This window comes from Haliotis rubra, unplaced genomic scaffold (genome assembly GCF_003918875.1).
Source record: "Haliotis rubra isolate DU_JTF1 unplaced genomic scaffold, ASM391887v1 Scf237, whole genome shotgun sequence".
Lineage (NCBI taxonomy): Eukaryota > Metazoa > Mollusca > Gastropoda > Lepetellida > Haliotidae > Haliotis > Haliotis rubra.
The window spans coordinates 1380-23040 of NW_025766414.1; the positions used below are offsets into that span (position 1 = coordinate 1380).

General features: G+C 40.9%; 1 protein-coding gene across 1 annotated transcript; it reads left to right on the forward strand.

The window, feature by feature from the left end:
• The first annotated feature begins 1995 nt into the window (after window positions 1–1995).
• Window positions 1996–18084, forward strand: LOC124278440 (protein scribble homolog). Its single transcript, XM_046714144.1, has 7 exons — window positions 1996–2296; window positions 3918–4066; window positions 11221–11352; window positions 14717–14857; window positions 15912–16290; window positions 16595–16750; window positions 17078–18084. Exons 1-7 carry the CDS (start codon window positions 2047–2049, stop codon window positions 17245–17247), a joined length of 1377 nt encoding a protein of 458 aa, XP_046570100.1. The 5' UTR covers window positions 1996–2046; the 3' UTR covers window positions 17248–18084.
• The last annotated feature ends 3577 nt before the right edge of the window (window positions 18085–21661 follow it).

Consider the following 21661-nt stretch of genomic DNA (forward strand, 5'->3'; position numbering starts at 1 on the left):
TGAAACTAGTGAAAGGTTTTATCCCGATAATATTGTATACACGTACGATTCATGCCTGTCCACGTCCGATAATTGATTTAGCACCAAACATCACCACATTCACAGATTGCCAATTACACCTTATCTTAGGAATATCGGGAGTACTGCACTTTACCGGGCGCACTTTTTCAGATTAATTAGCGCTGCTGGGGTTCCCTAACCCTAACCCTTACCCCTAACCCTAAAGATCGTAAAGGGTGCCTAACACTAAGGATCGTAAAGGGGGCCTAACCCCAAGGATAGTAAAGGGTGCCTAACCCTAAACTCTGCACTCTGACTTTATGAAGGCTTTCGATCACAATTGTGTGTACCTGTACTGTGTTCTCTTGTCTCCCTACATACTTTGCTTTTAGTTGTGATGTGTGTTATTTTAATTTTCAAATGCATTGTAGAGATTCATGACACGGGTGTCAAAACAACCTGACTCTGTGCATGAACTTTGTCCCCTGCCTTTATTGCCTGAAATGAGCATGTCAACACCCCAGTCACCTGATCACCAGGATAATATTGTTTTCACTCTGAGTAACACTGTTCAGCCCAGAATCCTGAAATCTATTTACCCAAAATCGCAATAGCATAAAAAAGTATGCAAATTAGCATTAAGTACTGAAAGGAATTCAAACAATATACATTTTGTGTTCTCCCTTTTGTAAAAAGGAAATGTAACAGTATCTCGTGCAATATAGCTCATGTAATATTTTGGTCTAACCACTGGCTGATTCCCATCTCATTTGAACCAGGTTGTGTCTCCTCAGTTACAAATAACAGCTGCCTAATACATCGACTGTATGTATACATGGGACATTGAGGGGTGTCCAGTGTATAGAGTGGTGAAATAATGATGATGGACCCCCCAAGGATGCTTGAGTGTGCTATTGTTTGTTTGGAAAACTGAAGTGTGAATGTCTTAAATCATTTTGTACTTGATTTTCAGAATTGGGATAGAATCTTTTTGAGGAATGAAAGAAGAATTTGTCAAGATGAAAGACCGTTTTTGAATGGTTACATGTGAGTCAAAGTAAGAGATCGCTCTGAACATTCCACGATCATGGATATATCTAGTGATATATCTTCACAAAGTCTGACATCAGATTCAGAGAGGTTTGAAGACCGGGAACCAGTGTACACTGAGCATAAAGAATGTAAGAAACAGTTTGTAAATCCAAGCAAGGAGACACCTAACCAAGCGATCCTTACCAATGGTGTCTGTGAATCTGAGGCTGACGATGAGGTTGATCTATCTTCTACAAGCCTTGATCTCCTGTCTGACACACACCTCACTGATAGACTTGCTGTACTTATTCTTGATTTTAATGAACTCACATCCCTTCCTGAGTGTTTTGGGCTTGGTGCTCCAAACTTGAGAATCCTGTCTGTGAATGGTAATCAGTTAAAGACGCTGCCACATAGTATTGGATCTCTCTCACATCTAGAGGAGATTCATCTTAATGAAAATTGTCTTGAGTATATCCCAGAGTCTGTGTGTGGTTTGATTAAGTTGAGGATATTAAGACTGACTGGAAACAGTGTTGAAAAACTACCTGATGACTTCGTGAAATTAATGCTTTACAATCACTCATCATCATTGACGCAGAACGGTTTGTCACAACTTCCTAAGACATTTGGACTCCTCGAAAACTTGCAAATGTTTGAATGTAATACAAACAAGTTGATATCCTTACCATCAGGATTTGGAAAGTTGAAAACTTGAAAGTTCTTAACCTCAGCAACAATAGCATTGAAAAACTGCCAGACAGTTTTGGTGATCTGAAAAGTGTTGAATTTCTAGATTTATCAGCAAACCAAATTGACCACTTGCCAAAACACTTCAACTCCAGTCAAACCCTGAAGAAGTTTTATGCCGCACAGCAACCTGATTGAGAGTTACCTGAGTGGATATCCCAGCTACCACAGGCTGTAGAAGTGTCAATGAAAGACAATAAGCTTCGCCACCAGGCTGTCAGTGAAAGATTTGGACAAACAAACCATCGATTGAAGGTGTTAGACATGAGTGGTAATTTCATGACATCTTTACCCCACTCGATAGGAGAGTTGACTCAGTTAGAGACTTTGCATCTTGGCAGTGTTATTGATGAACTGGAATGTCGGAACTTTCAGAATGGTAACTGGATAGCACAACTGCCAAACGCTTTTTGTCAGATGGTGAATCTCAAGGATCTACATCTTGATGAGAATCAAATGCAAGAACTACCTGAAGACTTTGGAAACTTGGTTAATTTGGAGTTCCTTGATCTTGGTATGTTTTAACTTGGTTTTGCTGATAAAATATATGCATTGATTTAATGATGTTATCATTTATTTGTCATTAACTTGATTTAGAAGTACAGTGGAATCTGTCAAACTGACTCTCTGTAAACCTGTTTTTTCCATTATCCGACAACTTTGAGTCCAGGCAAAATTGTTGTTAATTCATCATTAAAGCTTGCTTTATAATCCGGACTCTCTTAATTACGGATTATGGACTAAAATAACAGTCCCAACAATCAACTTGCTATGAGAACAATGCTTTGTAATCCAGACGATGACTTCAATAACAATCTGCTGATTAGATATCTCTGTTTCTTCTGTTCTTAGACAGAGTATTTTCAGATATTTTGAAGTGAAGTGAACATTACTGTCAGCTTTTTGAAAAAAACGAACCGTATATTACTGTAGGACGCATTTTGAGGACCCCCCAAAAAGAGTCTGTAGAAGGGAGGTTGGCTTACCTATGGGTTACACTTTCATTAAGAGGTAGAAAACAACATCATATCGCTTTGTGTGAACAAACAAGAGAAGATGACTTTGTCACTAAAGACGTCAAATTTGCAATTAAACGTCACTAGACAACTTATTCAGTTCTAATTTGTTTTTGCTAGGCATTGTCATGTATGTAGGGATTAAGATTACCCTGTGTAATTGTCGCGTATAGTGAGCCAGAAATAGCAATCAGCTTTGCACACAATCTCCTACCCAGCGTTCCATGCTGTGCACACATTCGCCTACCAGTGACTTAATAAAACATAATAAATTATAGTATCTGAAACTATTATTTTATAAAGAGAAATATATTCTAGCATTGTGTCTTTTTAATTGCAGGTTTTGCACTATAAACATTCTTTTTTAACATATTGAGTAAAATCACTGGTGTCCTTAACTAAGGGAGGTAACTCATCATGGCAGCGTCTACAGTAACAGACAAAAGTTGACCAATCCGGACTGCTTTATAATCTGGACAAATGAGTCGTTCCCAGGCCAGTCCATAATAGACAGATTCCACTGTAGTATGTTGTTATTAATATAACTGAAAGAGTAAACTATGTTTTGGTATATCCTGTTTATTGTGAAGACTGTGGTTACCATATTATTGGATTATATCTTTGGATTCAATTTGATAATCCTGTACACAGTGTTGTAGAAAAGGAACCACTCTGAATCCCTGCATTCAAGGAAGGCAAAACTTGTGTACCTATTGTATATTGATTACTATTAAAAACAACAATAATAATAGCAATTTACACTTTCAGTAATGTTGACAACAACCAGTCACTGAGTCAGTAATCATGGTAATCAACATGCATAATAACATTAATAGTCATCATAGTCATAGTGATTATGGTAATTGATAGTAAGTAATCATAGCACTACCAATCAGAGACAATTACAGTTGTACTATCACCCATAAGTGACATAACAAGGAAAATGATGAGGGAGTTGAGAGTTTCATAATTCGCTAAGTTGTACGTGGATAAAATCTTGAAGTTGAGTGGAATTTAGCAAGGCCTATAAAAAGCTCATTACTTGAATCATGTTAATAGTGATTCTGTGTGGCGCAATGTCTTTCTGTCTGTATTTGTCTGTTTCTTTCTCTCTTCAAGGTCAGAACATGCTCCATGAGTTGCCCCACTCATTTTGTAACCTGCATTCCCTGAAGATCTGCCTCCTGTCCAAGAACCACCTTCAGCTACTTCCTCCCAACTTCGGACAGCTCACGTCACTGATGGATCTCAGGATGGACAACAACCTGGTATGTATAATGGACCTTCAACTTCAAGTTGTACTGATGCCTTGACATCGTATGCTTCCATGACAACACATCAACCATGTACTGATACTGGGATGTTATATGTTTCCATGACAACTCATGGACCATGTACTGATGCTGGGATGTTATATGTTTCCGTGACAACTCATGGACCATGTACTGATACTGGGATGTTATATGTTTCCATGACAACTCATGGACCTTGCACTGATGCTGGGATGTTATATGTTTCCGTGACAACTCATGGACCTTGCACTGATGCTGGGATGTTATATGTTTCCGTGACAACTCATGGACCTTGCACTGATGCTGGGATGTTATATGTTTCCATGACAACACATCAACCATGCACTGATACTGGGATGTTATATGTTTCCATGACAACTCAGGGAACTTGTACTGATGCTGGGATGTCATGTCACATTTTTAGAATTTGGAATTGAAAAGCATGATATATAATATAAGATGGTAACATCAGGATATTTGGATATCATGCAGATACTTTTATTTGAAGATGTATATTTTTCCTTATCCTAACTCATGCTTATTGCTTGTCTTCTTCTTCTGGCGAACCTAGTGGAACACTTGTATCTCCCAATTGAAGTTCCCTTCAATAAAAAATCACTCATTAGTACTGACCACGAGTTACCTCCCTTCCACAAGCGCGTGAACGAGGGCGCCACCTGAACCCATGTGCCTCACTCTCTCCTTTTTCGCCCAGTGAGCTGGTCGTGAGAGCGCCTGTGTCTCCCAACACACTATATCCTTTTAGTTTAGTACCTCTTATACTTAGTATAGAAGTGTTACTAGTATCCTTATTCAACTTGCATTGATTATTAATGGCATTTCTGCTGTTTATTCACGGTTCGCCGTGATTGTTCAGTAGTTTACGTTAATGAGAATCTGCACAGATTGTAAACTACGTTATTCCGCTACTCATCCACATTTAAAATGCCCTAGTTGCATTACTCCATGTTCTATTGTTTCTCGTTGTAAATTATGTATTAATTTACCAATTTCTGCCTTTGATAAATATTTATGTTCCGTTTTTAGACGGAAGGCAGATAAATCTTGCAAACAATCTTCAGTCATGGCTATTAGATCAGAAGCTAATATTCCCTGTCAATGTTGACTGACGACCCGCCACTGGCTGGTGGCATGCCTGAGTTCCCTCGGAGAATAGCGTGGGACGCAGTCCACTATGTCCAAGCAGCGACCTGCATCTCAAGACCTGTCGTCTTCTCAGTCTAAGACTAGGAAAACGTCCATATCATCACATACGTTTCGAACCCTAGGTCTACAGCTACGCCAAAAGGGAAATCTACAAAATCTAATAATTTTGCCTCCGATAGTTTACCTATAACAGAATTATCTTTATATGATGATGACATTCCGATTATCATTCTAGATGCTCGTCATAAGAAACGTCTTGTTTCTGCGACTGTTACCTCAGCGCAGATTAGCACACAACCGGAGATGTCGACACTATCACCAGAAATTTTATCTGAGGGTCCCGACACCTCTGCAGAGAAACATCCCTCATCAACGCAGACCGCTTCAGACGACTTGATCAACCAGATAATGAGGGTGATGGAAGACAGCTACGGCTTACAGAGGCCTCAGAGCCACGGGCCTCAGAGCCCACCCCATATCAAGTCATACAGGGCCTCAGAGCCCGCCTTGGCTTCGCGTAGGGCCTCTGAGCCCATAGACGCACCTCCGCCAAGGGCAACCCTGCCCGAGTGAGCTCTTTGCATAAGGTATCCCAGGCCGCCTCGCGGAAGGAGCTAGAGCCTCACCTTTTGCAAGAGGCTTCAAGAAGGAGCTTTGCCGAAAGCACGCACCTTGTCATGCAGGAGGGCATTCGCGGCAAGCCATATGTCGATACGGACACTGACTTCGATACATTCGCTAAGGTCGCGAAGGCTAAGTGGCTCCAGTTCTTCATCGCCTAGAAGATCTACATCGCCTAGAAGAGCTTCGCGGAAGCCCCCAGCGCTCGCGAAAAGCCCCCAACGCTCGAAGATATAGTAGAGTTCGCGAAGTCCCCAGCGCTCAAGGAGGGTGTCTCCTCCAAGGTCTCCCTTACACTAGCCACTCGTCAGTCCGTTCATCACAGTCCTCTCATAGATCTTCCTATAGATCTAGGACTACATGTGACCCTACGCCAAAAGAGGAGGAAAGTATCATTTTCTCAGATGCTGAGATTAGATACTGGATGGTGAATGAGTTACAACGTTTTTTTCATCGAAGAACGAGAATTCAACTCAGACTTACGCCATGAAGAATGATGATGTAGACTATTTCACCTTACCTCCTATTGATCCGATTGCAGCGGTACCAACTAATCTGGATACAGCCTGCTCTAAATCTTCGAAGCCCAACGCAGATCTGCAGACAATTCTATTACGGAATTGAACAGCAACCTTGTTACAGCTTAATAAAACTCATATCGCCAACGCATTTCTGAGAAGAAATATGTACAACAAGTTCAGCTTTAATTCTACAATTATGACGATACATTCATGTATACAGTCTACAAGTTGACAACTTGCAAGTTTTATTAAACCTTTATATAAGGAAGTCGGAATTATCTTCAAGACTGAAGTTACTTTCACGACAGCCAGGAAAATAACCTACCCAGCATTAATATTATAGAGCCGAGGTATTTCCTCACCGGAGGTTTCGCTGGCGCTTACCATTAACCCTCGAAACACGTGGTTACCGGGTAACTTCGGAAGTTACGGTGAAGACCGACGATTGTTCTAATATCAACGACGGCACTATATTATACAAGGTTCCTTTTCCTGCTACACCGTGACATCACAGCTGGTAATTCTACAGAATCAAAATGCCTTGTTCTGATTGGACCGCTGATGGACAACGCCCTACACAGAGGTCGAGCATAGTTCAGTTCACGACTTAGGTTGCAAGTGACAACATTATCTCAGTGAGCATCGTCAAGGACTTCGCAGCGAATTTTCCTCGACGACGGTATACAAGTGGATCCAAATCCACAGTGTCTCAGACTACAGTTGAATTTCATCATCAAGACCAAGAGATTGAATGTTTGCGCAAGCGTCTCCTTAGTAGAGCCGGAATCGAAAACACATCTGTACGTAGACGCGTCACTACAAGGTTGGGGAGCCCACCTTACCGGCAAGAGAGCAAATGTCACATAATCTGCTAGAGATGCAAGCAGTTATAAACGCCTTAAGTCATTGGAGCAACCTACTACAGAACGCTCAGATAATGGTTCACACAGACAATTCAACACTGGCGTTTTTTTATGTGAACAAACAAGGTTCAACTAGGTCACAGAACCTACTGACTCAATGTTTCAGACTGTTCGATCGAATCGACAATCTAAACATACACGTCAGTACTTGCCACATTCCAGGAGCATAGAATGTATTAGCAGACGCTCTCTCTGGGCTACACCTACCGTCACGCCCGACAGAATGGATGCTCCACACACAGGAAATAGGATCTCCTCTGATAGACCTATTCACCACTCGGTTCAACAAGCAACTGACAACATTCAGATCGCCAGTGCCAGACCCACTAGCATGGGCAACGGACACACTAAGCAAGTCTTACAGAAAATCAGTCAAATGCAGAGCCTCCATCTGATTTGGTCACGCCCTACTGGCTAGCGAGAACTTGGTTTCCAGATCTCATACAAGAAATCGGAAAACTAATTCTTCAGCTCCCACAACGCTCCAATCTATCGATACATCTGCACACCAAACAAGTGCACGATACACCAGAATCATTCCAACTTCACGTATGCATTGTATCAAGGCATGTCTGAATAAGAGGTTATTCTGCCAGAGCGGCTACAGCGGTCACGCTTGCACGACGTAACTCTACTCGTAACTTATACGATGACAAATGGCACAGTTTTGTCAATTACGCTGCTAAAAAAGGATTTACAGCCAGATATGCTACACATCCTCAAGTGGCAGATTTCTTATGTTATCTACGTTAAACTAAGAATCTAAAAGGCTTAACCTTGTCCATGTATCTGACAGCTATAAGTTCTGTCATACTATGAGAGCGGGCGTCAAGTTGACAAAACGCCAGAGTTACTTGGTTTGTTACAAGCGTTCCGATTGAGGATTAGAACGAAGTTTCACGCTCCAGCTTGGGATCTAATATAATGCTCCATCACCTCACTAGTGAGGTTTTTGAACCATCGCTATCTACATCGTTTGAATCACTGACCCACAAAACCTTGATCCTGTTAGCACTAGCTACGGCCACCAGGATGTCAGATTCACGCACTGGATTACGAGAGAACACGCTTTGATGATTTTCATAACATAGCTCATCTGGGACTTCGCTGGGATTTTATAGGGAAAACCAACTGCCAGGTCAACCAGACAGATTATTCCATCGCCCCAGCTCTCTCATCCATACTTGGACCGCGATGATCATGATGGATCTATCACTATGCCCAGTTCGTACACTGAAAATATATCTCCAACGATCCAAATAGAGCAGGGGATATTTAAGAGATTATTTATCCCTATATCTACAGCTACGCAGACGGAAGTCTTACGTACTACTATCTCTATCTGGATCAGAACTGTCATACTACGTGCTTACAAGGCTGTAGGACGCGACCCTCCAAGAGCTTCTAATCCTCAATGAAATTAGAGCTAGCCACAACTCTCGCTCTACATGGGAATTGTTCGTTGAATACCATAATGGAGGGATGTTTCTGGAGATCCGATATGGTGTTTGCCAACCACTATCTGAGAGATATCACCACCAAGGAAGTCTCAGATATCCACCGTTTCAGTCCCATGGTCCTCGCTCAACAGTTGACAGTTCCACGGAGAAGATAAGTCTATCTTACAGATTTTATACTTATCGGATGACAGTACTAATAGATACATGCTATCTATATATTTTGCTTAAGTTTAATTTATTATCTTAAGCTCAGTACTATGGTGTTTATATCATACTATATATAAGCTAACAACTCTCATGGAGTTTGTTATTATATATTTAGCTTAAGTTAATCATATCTAAAGCTCAATTCTATGGTTACATTATAATGTATTAGCTAACAAACTCTACAGAGTTTTTGCTATTATATATGTAGCTTAAGTTTATTCATATCTTAAGCTCAGTACTGTGTTTATATCATATAAGTATATTAGCTAACAAACTCTCAAGAGTTTTTGCTATTATATATTTAGCTTAAGTTTCATCATATCTTAAGCATTATGGTTACATTATAACATGTATTAGCTAACAAACTCTACAGAGTTTTTTTGCTATTATATATTTAGCTTAAGTTTCATCATATCTTAAGCATTATGGTTACATTATAACATGTATTAGCTAACAAACTCTACAGAGTTTTTGGCTATTATATATGTAGCTTAAGTTAATTCATATCTTAAGCTCAGTACTATGTTTATATCATATAAGTATATTAGCTAACAAACTCTAAAGAGTTTTTTGCTATTATATATTTAGCTTAAGTTTATTCATATCTTAAGCATTATGGGTACATTATAAAATGTATTAGCTAACAAACTCTACGGAGTTTTTGTTTATTATTTATGTAGCTTAAGTTAATTCATATCTTAAGCTCAGTACTATGTTTATATCATATAAGTATATTAGCTAACAAACTCTAAAGAGTTTTTTGCTATTATATATTTAGCTTAAGTTTATTCATATCTTAAGCATTATGGGTACATTATAAAATGTATTAGCTAACAAACTCTACAGAGTTTTTGCTATTATATATGTAGCTTAAGTTAATTCATATCTTAAGCTCAGTACTATGTTTATATCATAAGTATATTAGCTAACAAACTCTACAGAGTTTTTTGCTATTATATATTTAGCTTAAGTTTATTCATATCTTAAGCATTATGGTTACATTATAAAATGTATTAGCTAACAAACTCTAAAGAGTTTTTTGCTATTATATATGTAGCTTAAGTTTATTCATATCTTAAGCTCAATACTATATTATATCATATAAGTATCTTAGCTAACAAACTCTAAAGAGTTTTTTGCTATTATATATTTTGCTTAAGTTTCATCATATCTTAAGCATTATGGTTACATTATAAAATGTTTTAGCTAACAAACTCTACGGAGTTGTTTTGGCTATTTAGGTAGCTCAAGTTAATTATATCTTAAGCACAGTACTATACTCATATCATAAAGTATATTAGCTAATAAACTCTAAGGAGTCTTTTTTGTTGTTATACGGTACTGTGATTCTATATCATACTATATATATGCCTACAACTCTAGGAGTTCTACTATTATATATATGTTCAGCTTAAGTTTCAATCCTTAAGCTCAGTCATATGTTCAGTTCATGACATGTATTAGTTAACAAACTCTCAGTAATTGGTTACTATTATACAGCTTAAGTTATAGTTATATCTTAAGCACAGTTATATTATAGCTTATATATATGCATATTGTAAGCTTAATACTTTGGTTCATTATAAAAGTATTCACTATAAACTATCAAGAGTTTATACTATCACATTAATGGCTTCAGCTTACTTAATGTTATATATGCTTTTATTATATTCAGTAAATTGTAATAACCCCAGCTGATAAGTTAACAGCAGGAATTCTTCAGTTCAGTGCCTTTATGAAGTTCCCATAGGGTTATTGCAATCATCTCAGTTCAAATCACTAATTAGTAAAATCCAAAGTATATATAATCCCACCTCCTTATCCGTAGGATTCTACAAGCAATAAGCATGAGTCAGGATAAGGAAAAATATGAAATTTTTAGAGTAAAATTAATATTTTATACTTATCCTGACTCATGAGGTAAGCCCTCCCGTCCTCCCCACATAACACTTTGGATTTCCCTGGAAATTCAGGTGTTGGGCTCAGTATATGAGGAGAGAGTGAGGCACATGGCAGGAGGTGGCGCCCTCGTTCCCGCGCTTGTGGAAGGGAGGTAACTCGTGGTCAGTACTAATGAGTGATTTTTTATTGAAGGGAACTTCAATTGGGAGATACAAGTGTTCCACTATGTTCGCCAGAAGAAGAAGACAAGCAAATAAGCATGAGTCAGGATAAGTATAAAATATTAATTTTACTCTAAAAATTTCATGTTTATCATATTCATGTTTTAGATCGCTGAGTTGCCAGAATCATTTGAGAAACTTGTGCAGCTGAAGACACTTGATCTCTTCAACAACTTGTTAACTCAAGTACCGTCCTGTCTCCAACACTTCCACCAGCTTGTCAGACTGGACATTGATGAGGTAGGTGTCCTCCTGTCTCCAACACTTCCACCAGCTTGTTTAAAGCGTTGGCTCGTCACGCGTCGAAGACCCGGGTTCGATTCCCCACATGGGCACAATGTGTTAAGCCCATTTCTGGTGTCCCCCGCCGTGATATTGCTGGAATATTGCTAAAAGCGGCGTAAAACTAAACTCAGTCAGTCAGTCCACCAGCTTGTCAGACTGGACATTGATGAGGTAGGTGTCCCCCTGTCTCAAACACTTCCACTAGCCTGTCAGACTGGACATTGATGAGGTAGGTGTCCTCCTGTCTCCAACACTTCCACCACCTTGTCAGACTGGACATTGATGAGGTAGGTGTCCTCTTGTCTCCAACACTTCCACCAGCTTGTCAGACTAGACATTGATGAGGTAGGTGTCCTCCTGTCTCCAACACTTCCACCAGTTTGTCAGATTTGACATTGATGAGGTAGGTGTCCTCCTGTCTCAAACACTTCCACCTGCTTGTAAGACTGGACATTGATGAGGTAGGTGTCTTCCTGTCTCCAACACTTCCACCAGCTTGTAAGACTGGACATTGATGAGGTAGGTGTCCTCCTCTCTCAAACACTTCCACCACCTTGTCAGACTGGACATTGATGAGGTAGGTGTCCTCCTCTCTCAAACACTTCCACCTGCTTGTAAGACTGGACATTGATGAGGTAGGTGTCCTCCTGTCTCCAACACTTCCACCAGCTTGTCAGACTGGACATTGATGAGGTAGGTGTCCTCCTGTCTCAAACAGTTCCACCACCTTGTCAGACTGGACATTGATGAGGTAGGTGTCGTCCTGTCTCCAACACTTCCACCAGCTTGTCAGACTGGACATTGACGAGGTAGGTGTCCTCCTGTCTCAAACAGTTCCACCACCTTGTCAGACTGGACATTGATGAGGTAGGTGTCGTCCTGTCTCCAACACTTCCACCAGCTTGTCAGACTGGACATTGATGAGGTAGGTGTCCTCCTGTCTCCAACACTTCCACCAGCTTGTCAGATTGGACATTGATGAGGTAGGTGTCCTCCTGTCTCCAACACTTCCACCACCTTGTCAGACTGGACATTGATGAGGTAGGTGTCCTCCTCTCTCAAACACTTCCACCAGCTTGTCAGACTGGACATTGATGAGGTAGGTGTCCTCCTCTCTCAAACACTTCCACCAGCTTGTCAGATTGGACATTGATGAGGTAGGTGTCCTCCTCTCTCAAACACTTCCACCAGCTTGTCAGACTGGACATTGATGAGGTAGGTGTCCTCCTCTCTCAAACACTTCCACCAGCTTGTCAGATTTGACATTGATGAGGTAGGTGTCCCCCTCTCTCAAACACTTCCACCAGCTTGTCAGACTGGACATTGATGAGGTAGGTGTCCTTCTCTCTCAAACACTTCCACCAGCTTGTCAGACTGGACATTGATGAGGTAGGTGACCTCCTCTCTCAAACACTTCCACCACCTTGTCAGACTGGACATTGATGAGGTAGGTGTCCCCCTCTCTCAAATACCTCCACCAGCTTGTCTGACTGGACATTGATGAGGTAGGTGTCCCCCACTCTCAAACACTTCCACCAGCTTGTCAAACTGGACATTGATGAGATAGGTGTCCCCCTCTCTCAAACACTTCCACCAGCTTGGTCAGACTGGACATTGATGAGGTAGGTGTCCTCCTGTCTCCAACACTTCCACCAGCTTGTAAGACTGGACATTGACGAGATAGGTGTCCTCCTGTCTCAAACACTTCCACCACCTTGTCAGACTGGACATTGATGAGGTAGGTGTCGTCCTGTCTCCAACACTTCCACCAGCTTGTCAGACTGGACATTGATGAGGTAGGTGTCCTCCTGTCTCCAACACTTCCACCAGCTTGTCAGATTGGACATTGATGAGGTAGGTGTCCTCCTGTCTCCAACACTTCCACCACCTTGTCAGACTGGACATTGATGAGGTAGGTGTCCTCCTCTCTCAAACACTTCCACCACCTTGTCAGACTGGACATTGATGAGGTAGGTGTCCTCCTCTCTCAAACACTTCCACCAGCTTGTCAGATTGGACATTGATGAGGTAGGTGTCCTCCTCTCTCAAACACTTCCACCAGCTTGTCAGACTGGACATTGATGAGGTAGGTGTCCTCCTGTCTCAAACACTTCCACCACCTTGTCAGACTGGACATTGATGAGGTAGGTGTCGTCCTCTCTCAAACACTTCCACCAGCTTGTCAGACTGGACATTGATGAGGTAGGTGACCTCCTCTCTCAAACACTTCCACCACCTTGTCAGACTGGACATTGATGAGGTAGGTGTCCCCCTCTCTCAAATACCTCCACCAGCTTGTCAGACTGGACATTGATGAGGTAGGTGTCCCCCACTCTCAAACACTTCCACCAGCTTGTCAGACTGGACATTGATGAGATAGGTGTCCCCCTCTCTCAAACACTTCCACCAGCTTGGTCAGACTGGACATTGATGAGGTAGGTGTCCTCCTCTCTCAAACACTTCCACCAGCTTGTCAGACTGGACATTGATGAGGTAGGTGTCCTCCGCTCTCAAATACTTCCACCAGCTTGTCAGATTGGACATTGATGAGGTAGGTGTCCTCCTGTCTCCAACACTTCCACCAGCTTGTAAGATTGGACATTGATGAGGTAGGTGTCCCCCTTCTCTCTCAAACACTTCCACCTGCTTGTAAGACTGGACATTGATGAGGTAGGTGTCCTCCTGTCTCAAACACTTCCACCAGCTTGTAAGATTGGACATTGATGAGGTAGGTGTCCCCCTCTCTCAAACACTTCCACCACCTTGTCAGACTGGACATTGGGTGTTCTCTTGATCAACGGATGTCTTTTTTGTCTGGCATTCTTTTAACCAACTCAACTCCCTGGGGAGTATTCAACTCACAGCCTCATCCTCACAAGGTACCCATTTGCAGCTGGGTGGACTGGGACACATAGTCACAGTACTTTGTCCAATGATACTGCACGTTGCTATACCCGCAACTTGGTGTCTGCATGTGTTCGTGTGTCCACTATCTGGTCACCTACCGTTGGATGAGTGGGTTCTTTTAAGTGCACAGGGTTGTGTACTGCACACTAGGGGTTGTGACAACACTGAAAGAGCCTGCAAGTAATTTTAAGTCCAAGGTTTGTACACCCGGTCACAAGTGGGGATCGATCCAGGCACCTTTAGCTTACTAGTGCGGCCCCTTAGACAGCTCGACCAACATGCCCCCATTAATCTGGAAATTGCTGGTGTATCGTCATTGTTAAAACATGTATCAGTTGTCTTATTGCTGCATGTAGAAATTGGTCCTCATGGCTTAGTGGTAAAGATGTTTGTCTGTTGTCCATGGCTACAGAACAAGCTTGGTGTGCCCCGTCATGAGGTTCCGATTTTGGTGCGACAGTCCAAGTACCCTCTGAGGGATCCCTCGCTGAAAGACAACTGGAGGGGCAGGCCTCGCCAGGACTTAACTGGCCTTGAAACCTTCATTATCCGGGTGAGCTGATTGTTAAGATAATGGACTGACATCACATTCAGAGTTGTGAGGTTATTTGTGAAAACTTACTGTCATTGCTTCAACCATATGGGATGTAATCTGGCTTGTGATACAGAGTTATCTCCCATTGACCATCTATGGCGATAAGGACTGTTGTAGGAGGTTGAGATTTTGGTAGCTGTATTTGATCCATATGCTTGGTTAAAACTTACCAGATGTGTCAATATATTCACTTTAACAATACTCATTGTGGATTGTAAATTTAATAATTTGATTTATCTTGAAACTAAAAAAAATAAACATTTGTAGAATCTTATCACTACAGGATCAATTCCCACACATGTATTTGGGTATGTGACACAATGTATGCAATCATAGAATCAAAAAGCAACTAAATAGCATTGTTGATTAATGGTAGAGTAATCCTTACATGCCTACAGTCCTTCAAGTATCCTACAAATTTGGTTGTCCAGCAGAAATTCATATCTGTTATCATGATCAGCCATGTTTTTGTGGAATTCATAAACATCTCAGATATTGCACTTTTATTGTGGTGGCCACAATTTTAGATTTAAAAGCACATTATAGAGTAATTGTTGTTTGTAGTCAGATGAAATTCCAGTAATTTATCAATTTTGGGGACTCTGTGATGCACAATCACATATCAGTGTGAACATTGGTGATAGTGTACTGGAAAGTTATAACTAAGATTGTGATTGTCGTAAGTGCCCAGTGCCCAGTATTCAGCATATCATGAGTTCCCTCCCTTAGCTTTACAGGACCTGGTTGTTGTATTTATAGTGGGCTTGCAAGTTTGCTGCCATTTTTAGCACAAGTGAACAGCACAGACAAACATAATGCTCAGCTGGTCAAGTACTGGCAAATCATATGAATGAGCGAGTCTGTTTTCATGCTGCTTTTAGCAATATTCCAGGAATATCACGGTGGAGGACACCAGAAATTGGCTTCACACATTTTCTCCCATGTGGGGAATAGAACCCGTGCCTTCGGCGCGATGTAACGTAGATGTATTGGAATGATGGTGGTGTTTCAGGTGCCTGATGGCGGTCCTCCTACTGGGGAGGAGGAACATCGTGACGAGGACTCAGAGAAGTACAGTGAACAGCAACTGGAACTAGCTGCACGGAGAAACATGTCCATCTGGAGATCTCATAATGGGCCCACGCAGAGGGAAAAGTTTGTCAGGGGAGAGAGATCTTTCCAGAATTGGCTTGCACGGAATAAGACATTTTCAAATGAACCAAGTGATGCAGCTGAGAGTGAAGGTGCTGGGAGCAGCAAGAGGGATGATGATGATGGTGATGATGATGATGATGGTGGTGGTGGTGATGATGATGATGATGATGAGGAGGAGGAGGAGGAAGAAGAAGAATATGATGACGATGACTGTTTACATGTCTACTCCAAACAAGGTAAACCCTTGCCTCATTTTTGTTCTATTTGTGGGATCAAGAATCGTGTTTCAGCTTTTTCTTTCTCCTGGTTATATTTCTAAAAATATTCCATGATCCACTTTAAAGAAAGAAGCTGATTTCAGCCATTTTTAGTTTTTGTCTGTCCTCTGACTCCAGACTATGACAGAAAACTATCGTGTCCCAGTAATGTGTTTGCATGGGATATCAGTTTTAGTTGGTATGAATGGAGTTAATGGACATCAAACATTCAGATTAGTATGATGTATAATCTGTTATTGATGTCCTCATTAATTCTGCACAGACTGGGGGTCGGCCAATGGGAGCGAGGAAAACGACTGGGATCTCCCCTCACAACCAACCTCCGATACTCAGACAGTACCAGGTACGGAGGACGAGACAAGTGGAGAAAGTGAGAACTGGGATGAAGAAATAGAGGATCAATTCTCCAGCAACACAGGTTAGTAGGGATGTGAGAGGTGCGTGTTGCCCCTTGGGTACTCCAGATTAGAATTGGTACCTTGCAACATATACTGGTCCTAACAGGTGACTTAATGGATCAATGACTTGGCTAAATGTATGACATTGTACCCTGATGGTGTGGATCATTAATCACAATATCCATCACTGGTTTGTCTGGTCCAGACTGGAATATTTCTGTGCTGCCTTGAGTGCAATATTAACAACAAAGTAAAGACAGAACTTTTGTCAGATTTATGTAGTTGTGGACTGCTTGAATGTAATGTACATGTTACCATAGTTACTGAGAGGACTGTCTTGTTTTCAGATGCTGCACCTGTGTATCAACACCCGACGTGGGCAGAAGCTCACCAGCCCACCAAGGACCTTCAAACGCTCTTGTTTGCGTTCGATCTCCACGTACCATCGATCCCTCGCAACATGGCAACTCTCACCTTCCCAGAAGAACCAGGACAGTATGATGATGCAGATGAATGAACCGTAAACTGCTCAAACCGTAAACTGACTACAGCTTGTCACCCAAGATGATGTTATCTCTCCAAAAATTGTGTATTGTATGGAGAACAAACGTTATGTTGATTGGGACCATCAACCTTGTGATCCTCTGAAGGTCGTGACCTTCACATTGATAATATAATGTGATAATATGCTAAACAAATGCACCAAAGAGAGCTTGGTCGTCGGTACTTCACAGCACTCCAGCTATTGTATAGTGTCAGGACAACCAATGGCGTTTTGTTGATTGGGTCCAGTTGATATTCTGAAGGTCATGACCTTCACATTGGCTGTTTGTGATAATTTGTTCAGCAAAGTCACCATTTTGATCTCTACGATTTGAGAGTGAATGCTTCAACCAATGAGCTCTCAGATTACATCTAACAGTGATATTTCTTGTGCAACAGCCTTGTGGCCCCCTACTTTAGTTCCTCATAATGTAAACTTCAATTTAATCTGACAATTTTGAGTAACTGAAAACTGATCAGTGGTCAAGGTGACCTTGTGTGTGTAATTTTTCAAGGGGTCAATTTCTGTAACTTAGTTGAGGAATTCAAATAGAGCATTTCAGAACAGTTTTGAAACATTTTATGTATAAGAGACAAATAGTTGTGTACATTGTGATTCTATTTGGGAATCCATCAAGGAATGCAGATCATGGCATCAGTACAAAGTATTATACACTTCAGTAACCTAGTATGTTAACATCGGGTTTGTGGTTGAATTATGTATCCACTTTATGTATCCGACTGCTGAATCAGAAGTCTGGTGTTTGCATATGTCGAGAGGTCACCAACTGCTGAATCAGAAGTCCGGTGTTTGCATATGTCAAGAGGTCACTGACTGCTGAATCAGAAGTCCAGTGTTTGCATATGTCAAGAGGTCACTGACTGCTGAATCAGAAGTCCAGTGTTTGCATATGTCGAGAGGTCACCAACTGCTGAATCAGAAGTCCGGTGTTTGCATATGTCAAGAGGTCACTGACTGCTGAATCAGAAGTCCAGTGTTTGCATATGTCAAGAGGTCACTGACTGCTGAATCAGAAGTCCAGTGTTTGCATATGTCAAAAGGTCACCAACTGCGCTGAATCAGAAGTCCGGTGTTTGCATATGCATATGTCAAGAGGTCACTGACTGCTGAATCAGAAGTCCGGTGTTTGCATATGTCAAGAGGTCACTGACTGCTGAATCAGAAGTCCAGTGTTTGCATATGTCAAGAGGTCACCGACTGCTGAATCAGAAGTCTGGTGTTTGCATATGTCAAGAGGTCACCGACTGCTGAATCAGAAGTCTGGTGTTTGCATATGTTGAGAGGTCACTGACTGCTGAATCAGAAGTCTGGTGTTTGCATATGTTGAGAGGTCACTGACTGCTGAATCAGAAGTCTGATGTTTGCATATGTCAAGAGGTCAACGACTGCTGAATCAGAAGTCTGGTGTTTGCATATGTCAAGAGGTCGACGACTGCTGAATCAGAAGTCCGGTGTTTGCATATGTCAAGAGGTCACTGACTGCTGAATCAGAAGTCCGGTGTTTGCATATGTCAAGAGGTCACTGACTGCTGAATCAGAAGTCCGGTGTTTGCATATGTCAAGAGGTCACTGACTGCTGAATCAGAAGTCCAGTGTTTGCATATGTCAAGAGGTCACTGACTGCTGAATCAGAAGTCTGATGTTTGCATATGTCAAGAGGTCACTGACTGCTGGATCAGAAGTCCAGTGTTTGCATATGTCAAGAGGTCACCGACTGCTGAATCAGAAGTCTGGTGTTTGCATATGTCAAGAGGTCACTGACTGCTGGATCAGAAGTCCAGTGTTTGCATATGTCAAGAGGTCACCGACTGCTGAATCAGAAGTCCGGTGTTTGCATATGTCAAGAGGTCACCGACTGCTGAATCAGGAGTCCGGTGTTTGCATATGTCATATGATTCAACTGGAGATATCTAAGCAATAATTTCAGAGGTTTCGATTTGTACACGTTTCTAATTTTCATGTTTTTAGAATATAATTTGAAGGGGTAATTCCATTGTTCTATGGTCTGAAGATTCTGCCAGCAATTTGCTTTGCTTTCCTTTTAAAAGGTATAGATTATGACAGCTTTCCTAGATTATTTAGTGTATCCTTTTTGGGAGTACGTTTTGACACCTTGTATACGGTTCTAAGTATGAAATCTATGATTGTAAAGTAGTTTATTTATATATATGAAGGGTTGCTTCATTTTTTAGTTGTTTGCTAATTTTGTTATAATTTACCATGCAATGGATATGTCCTTTTTGATATTGACATATTGTTCAGGGAAACAGATTACTTTAAATATCTCCTGCTGGAAGGAGATACAGCATTTTACAAATACAAATATATTTTGTTTCTCTTTATGTGGGACATTTTATTTACAATTTCAGTGTCCTCCAAATTATACAACAGGTGTTTCAGTGTTGCCTTTATATTTGGTAGATCATGTATATTCTCTCATGCAAGGGCAATGCGAAGATGGAGTTTCAGTACTGATGAATGTTCCATTCTGATCAATGTGAAACAAATGTGGCCAAAGTGAAGCAATCTTTTGCAGTATATTCATTCTGAGTTAAGATTCTGTTATTGTCAATAATTGTGTTGGTGTTTTTTGCCCATGAGGGAATTATGGGACTGGACCAAAAGCAATTTGCAGCCGTAGTAAGTTTGAATGAGGTTTCTAAAGGTACCTTGAACTCAATGTTTAAACCATCATCCTAATTGCTGTTATAATTGTAATTCTGGCGAAAAGTGACATCTCTTTGTTTTCTATGCCTCAACTGATTGTCAGCAACCATTTTTTTTCATTTGAAGTGAAGTATTTATTGAGACTACAAAGGCAAAAGATAGCTTTCTCTTGATATTGTTTGTGCCCTGAGCGACAGTTGATGTAGTGATGCTAGATTGGTTCAGAGATGATTCTCTCTATCTCACAGTAAAACAGTTTTAATCAGTAGACAAGGATATAGACTCATCATCATGAAAGTATCGCCTTTCAGTTCTTGTCTTCCTCAGAAATATCAGTTTTGACTTTGTCTCTTCATGTCCATTATGATTTCCTCATCTAGCCCATGTCACGACCATGTCACAACCATGTCACAACCATGTCACAACCATAGGTCTGTTGGACCCGTGAAGATCCGGGTTAGAACTGATCTTCAGTAACCTATGCTTGTCGAAAGAGGCGACTAACGGGATTGGGTGGTCAGGCATGCTGACTTGGTTGACACATTGTTTCCCAAATGCGTAGATTGATGCTCATGCTGTTGATCACTGGATTGTCTGGTCCAGACTTTTTACAGACCGCCGCTATATAGCTGGAATATTGCTGAGTGTGGTGTAAAACTAAACTCACTCACTCTCTCAATAGGTCTGTTGTGAGAGTGCTGGAGTAACGGATCAAACTAATACAGTACGATACATACCAGGCACACTTCTACCCAACTGATGGAATTGATCCTGGCCACTTGATGTAGGCAAAAGGTGTACAGCAAACTAGGGTTATATTGAACTAAAATTTGTTGTCCCTTTGTGTTCCTTTGAACTGTAGTTTACCACAAATGTGTTGATCAGCACTATCATCTGGAACGGTTTGACAGCAACTTATAAATATTGCTTATAATTTGTACATTATTTAAGAAACATTTTTTTCATTCCTCCTGTTTGTTCAGCAATTTGCTGACATAGAGATTGAGGAGTAAATGACTTACTTTTTACGAATCAATTTTTAAGTCCCTTTAATTGTACATTTGTGAACAGATGATTTATTTAAAGATTTGTTTTCAGTACATCCTTGAAGGATTTGTTTTGTTTGATTTTTGGGGTTTTACAATCCTCCTACCATCATGTAATGTTGAAAGACGAGAAGTCTTTCATGGGGGCTTATGTTCAAGAGACACTCATGTTCATTATAAATATATTTTGTTTATGATAAAATGGTGATTTTTATGTGAACAGTTACTTTGGCAATTCTAATCCAAAAACAATAAATATAACACTCAGTATTTCAATAGTTTGATATTGTTTTAGAACACAAATCTTTTTGTGTGCCATGACAAGGAGATTGATTGCTATGTCTTTGATAACTTGCTTGGATGAAACTTAATTATTAACTGGCTGAAAATCTGGGGAGCATAAAACAAAAACCGCTCAGCCAAGCCATTTATTATGTTACATGTTACACTTGATCAGTCTCTCTGCGTATGTTAAGTATAGACTGGTCTTCAGTAACCCATGATTGTCGTAAGAGGCAACTAACAACATCGGGTGGTCAGGCTCGCTGACTTGGTTTACATGTCATCGGTTCTCAATTACGTAGATCGATGTGCATGATGCAGAGCACTGGATTGTCTGGTCCAGACTTGATTATTTACAGACCGTTGCCATA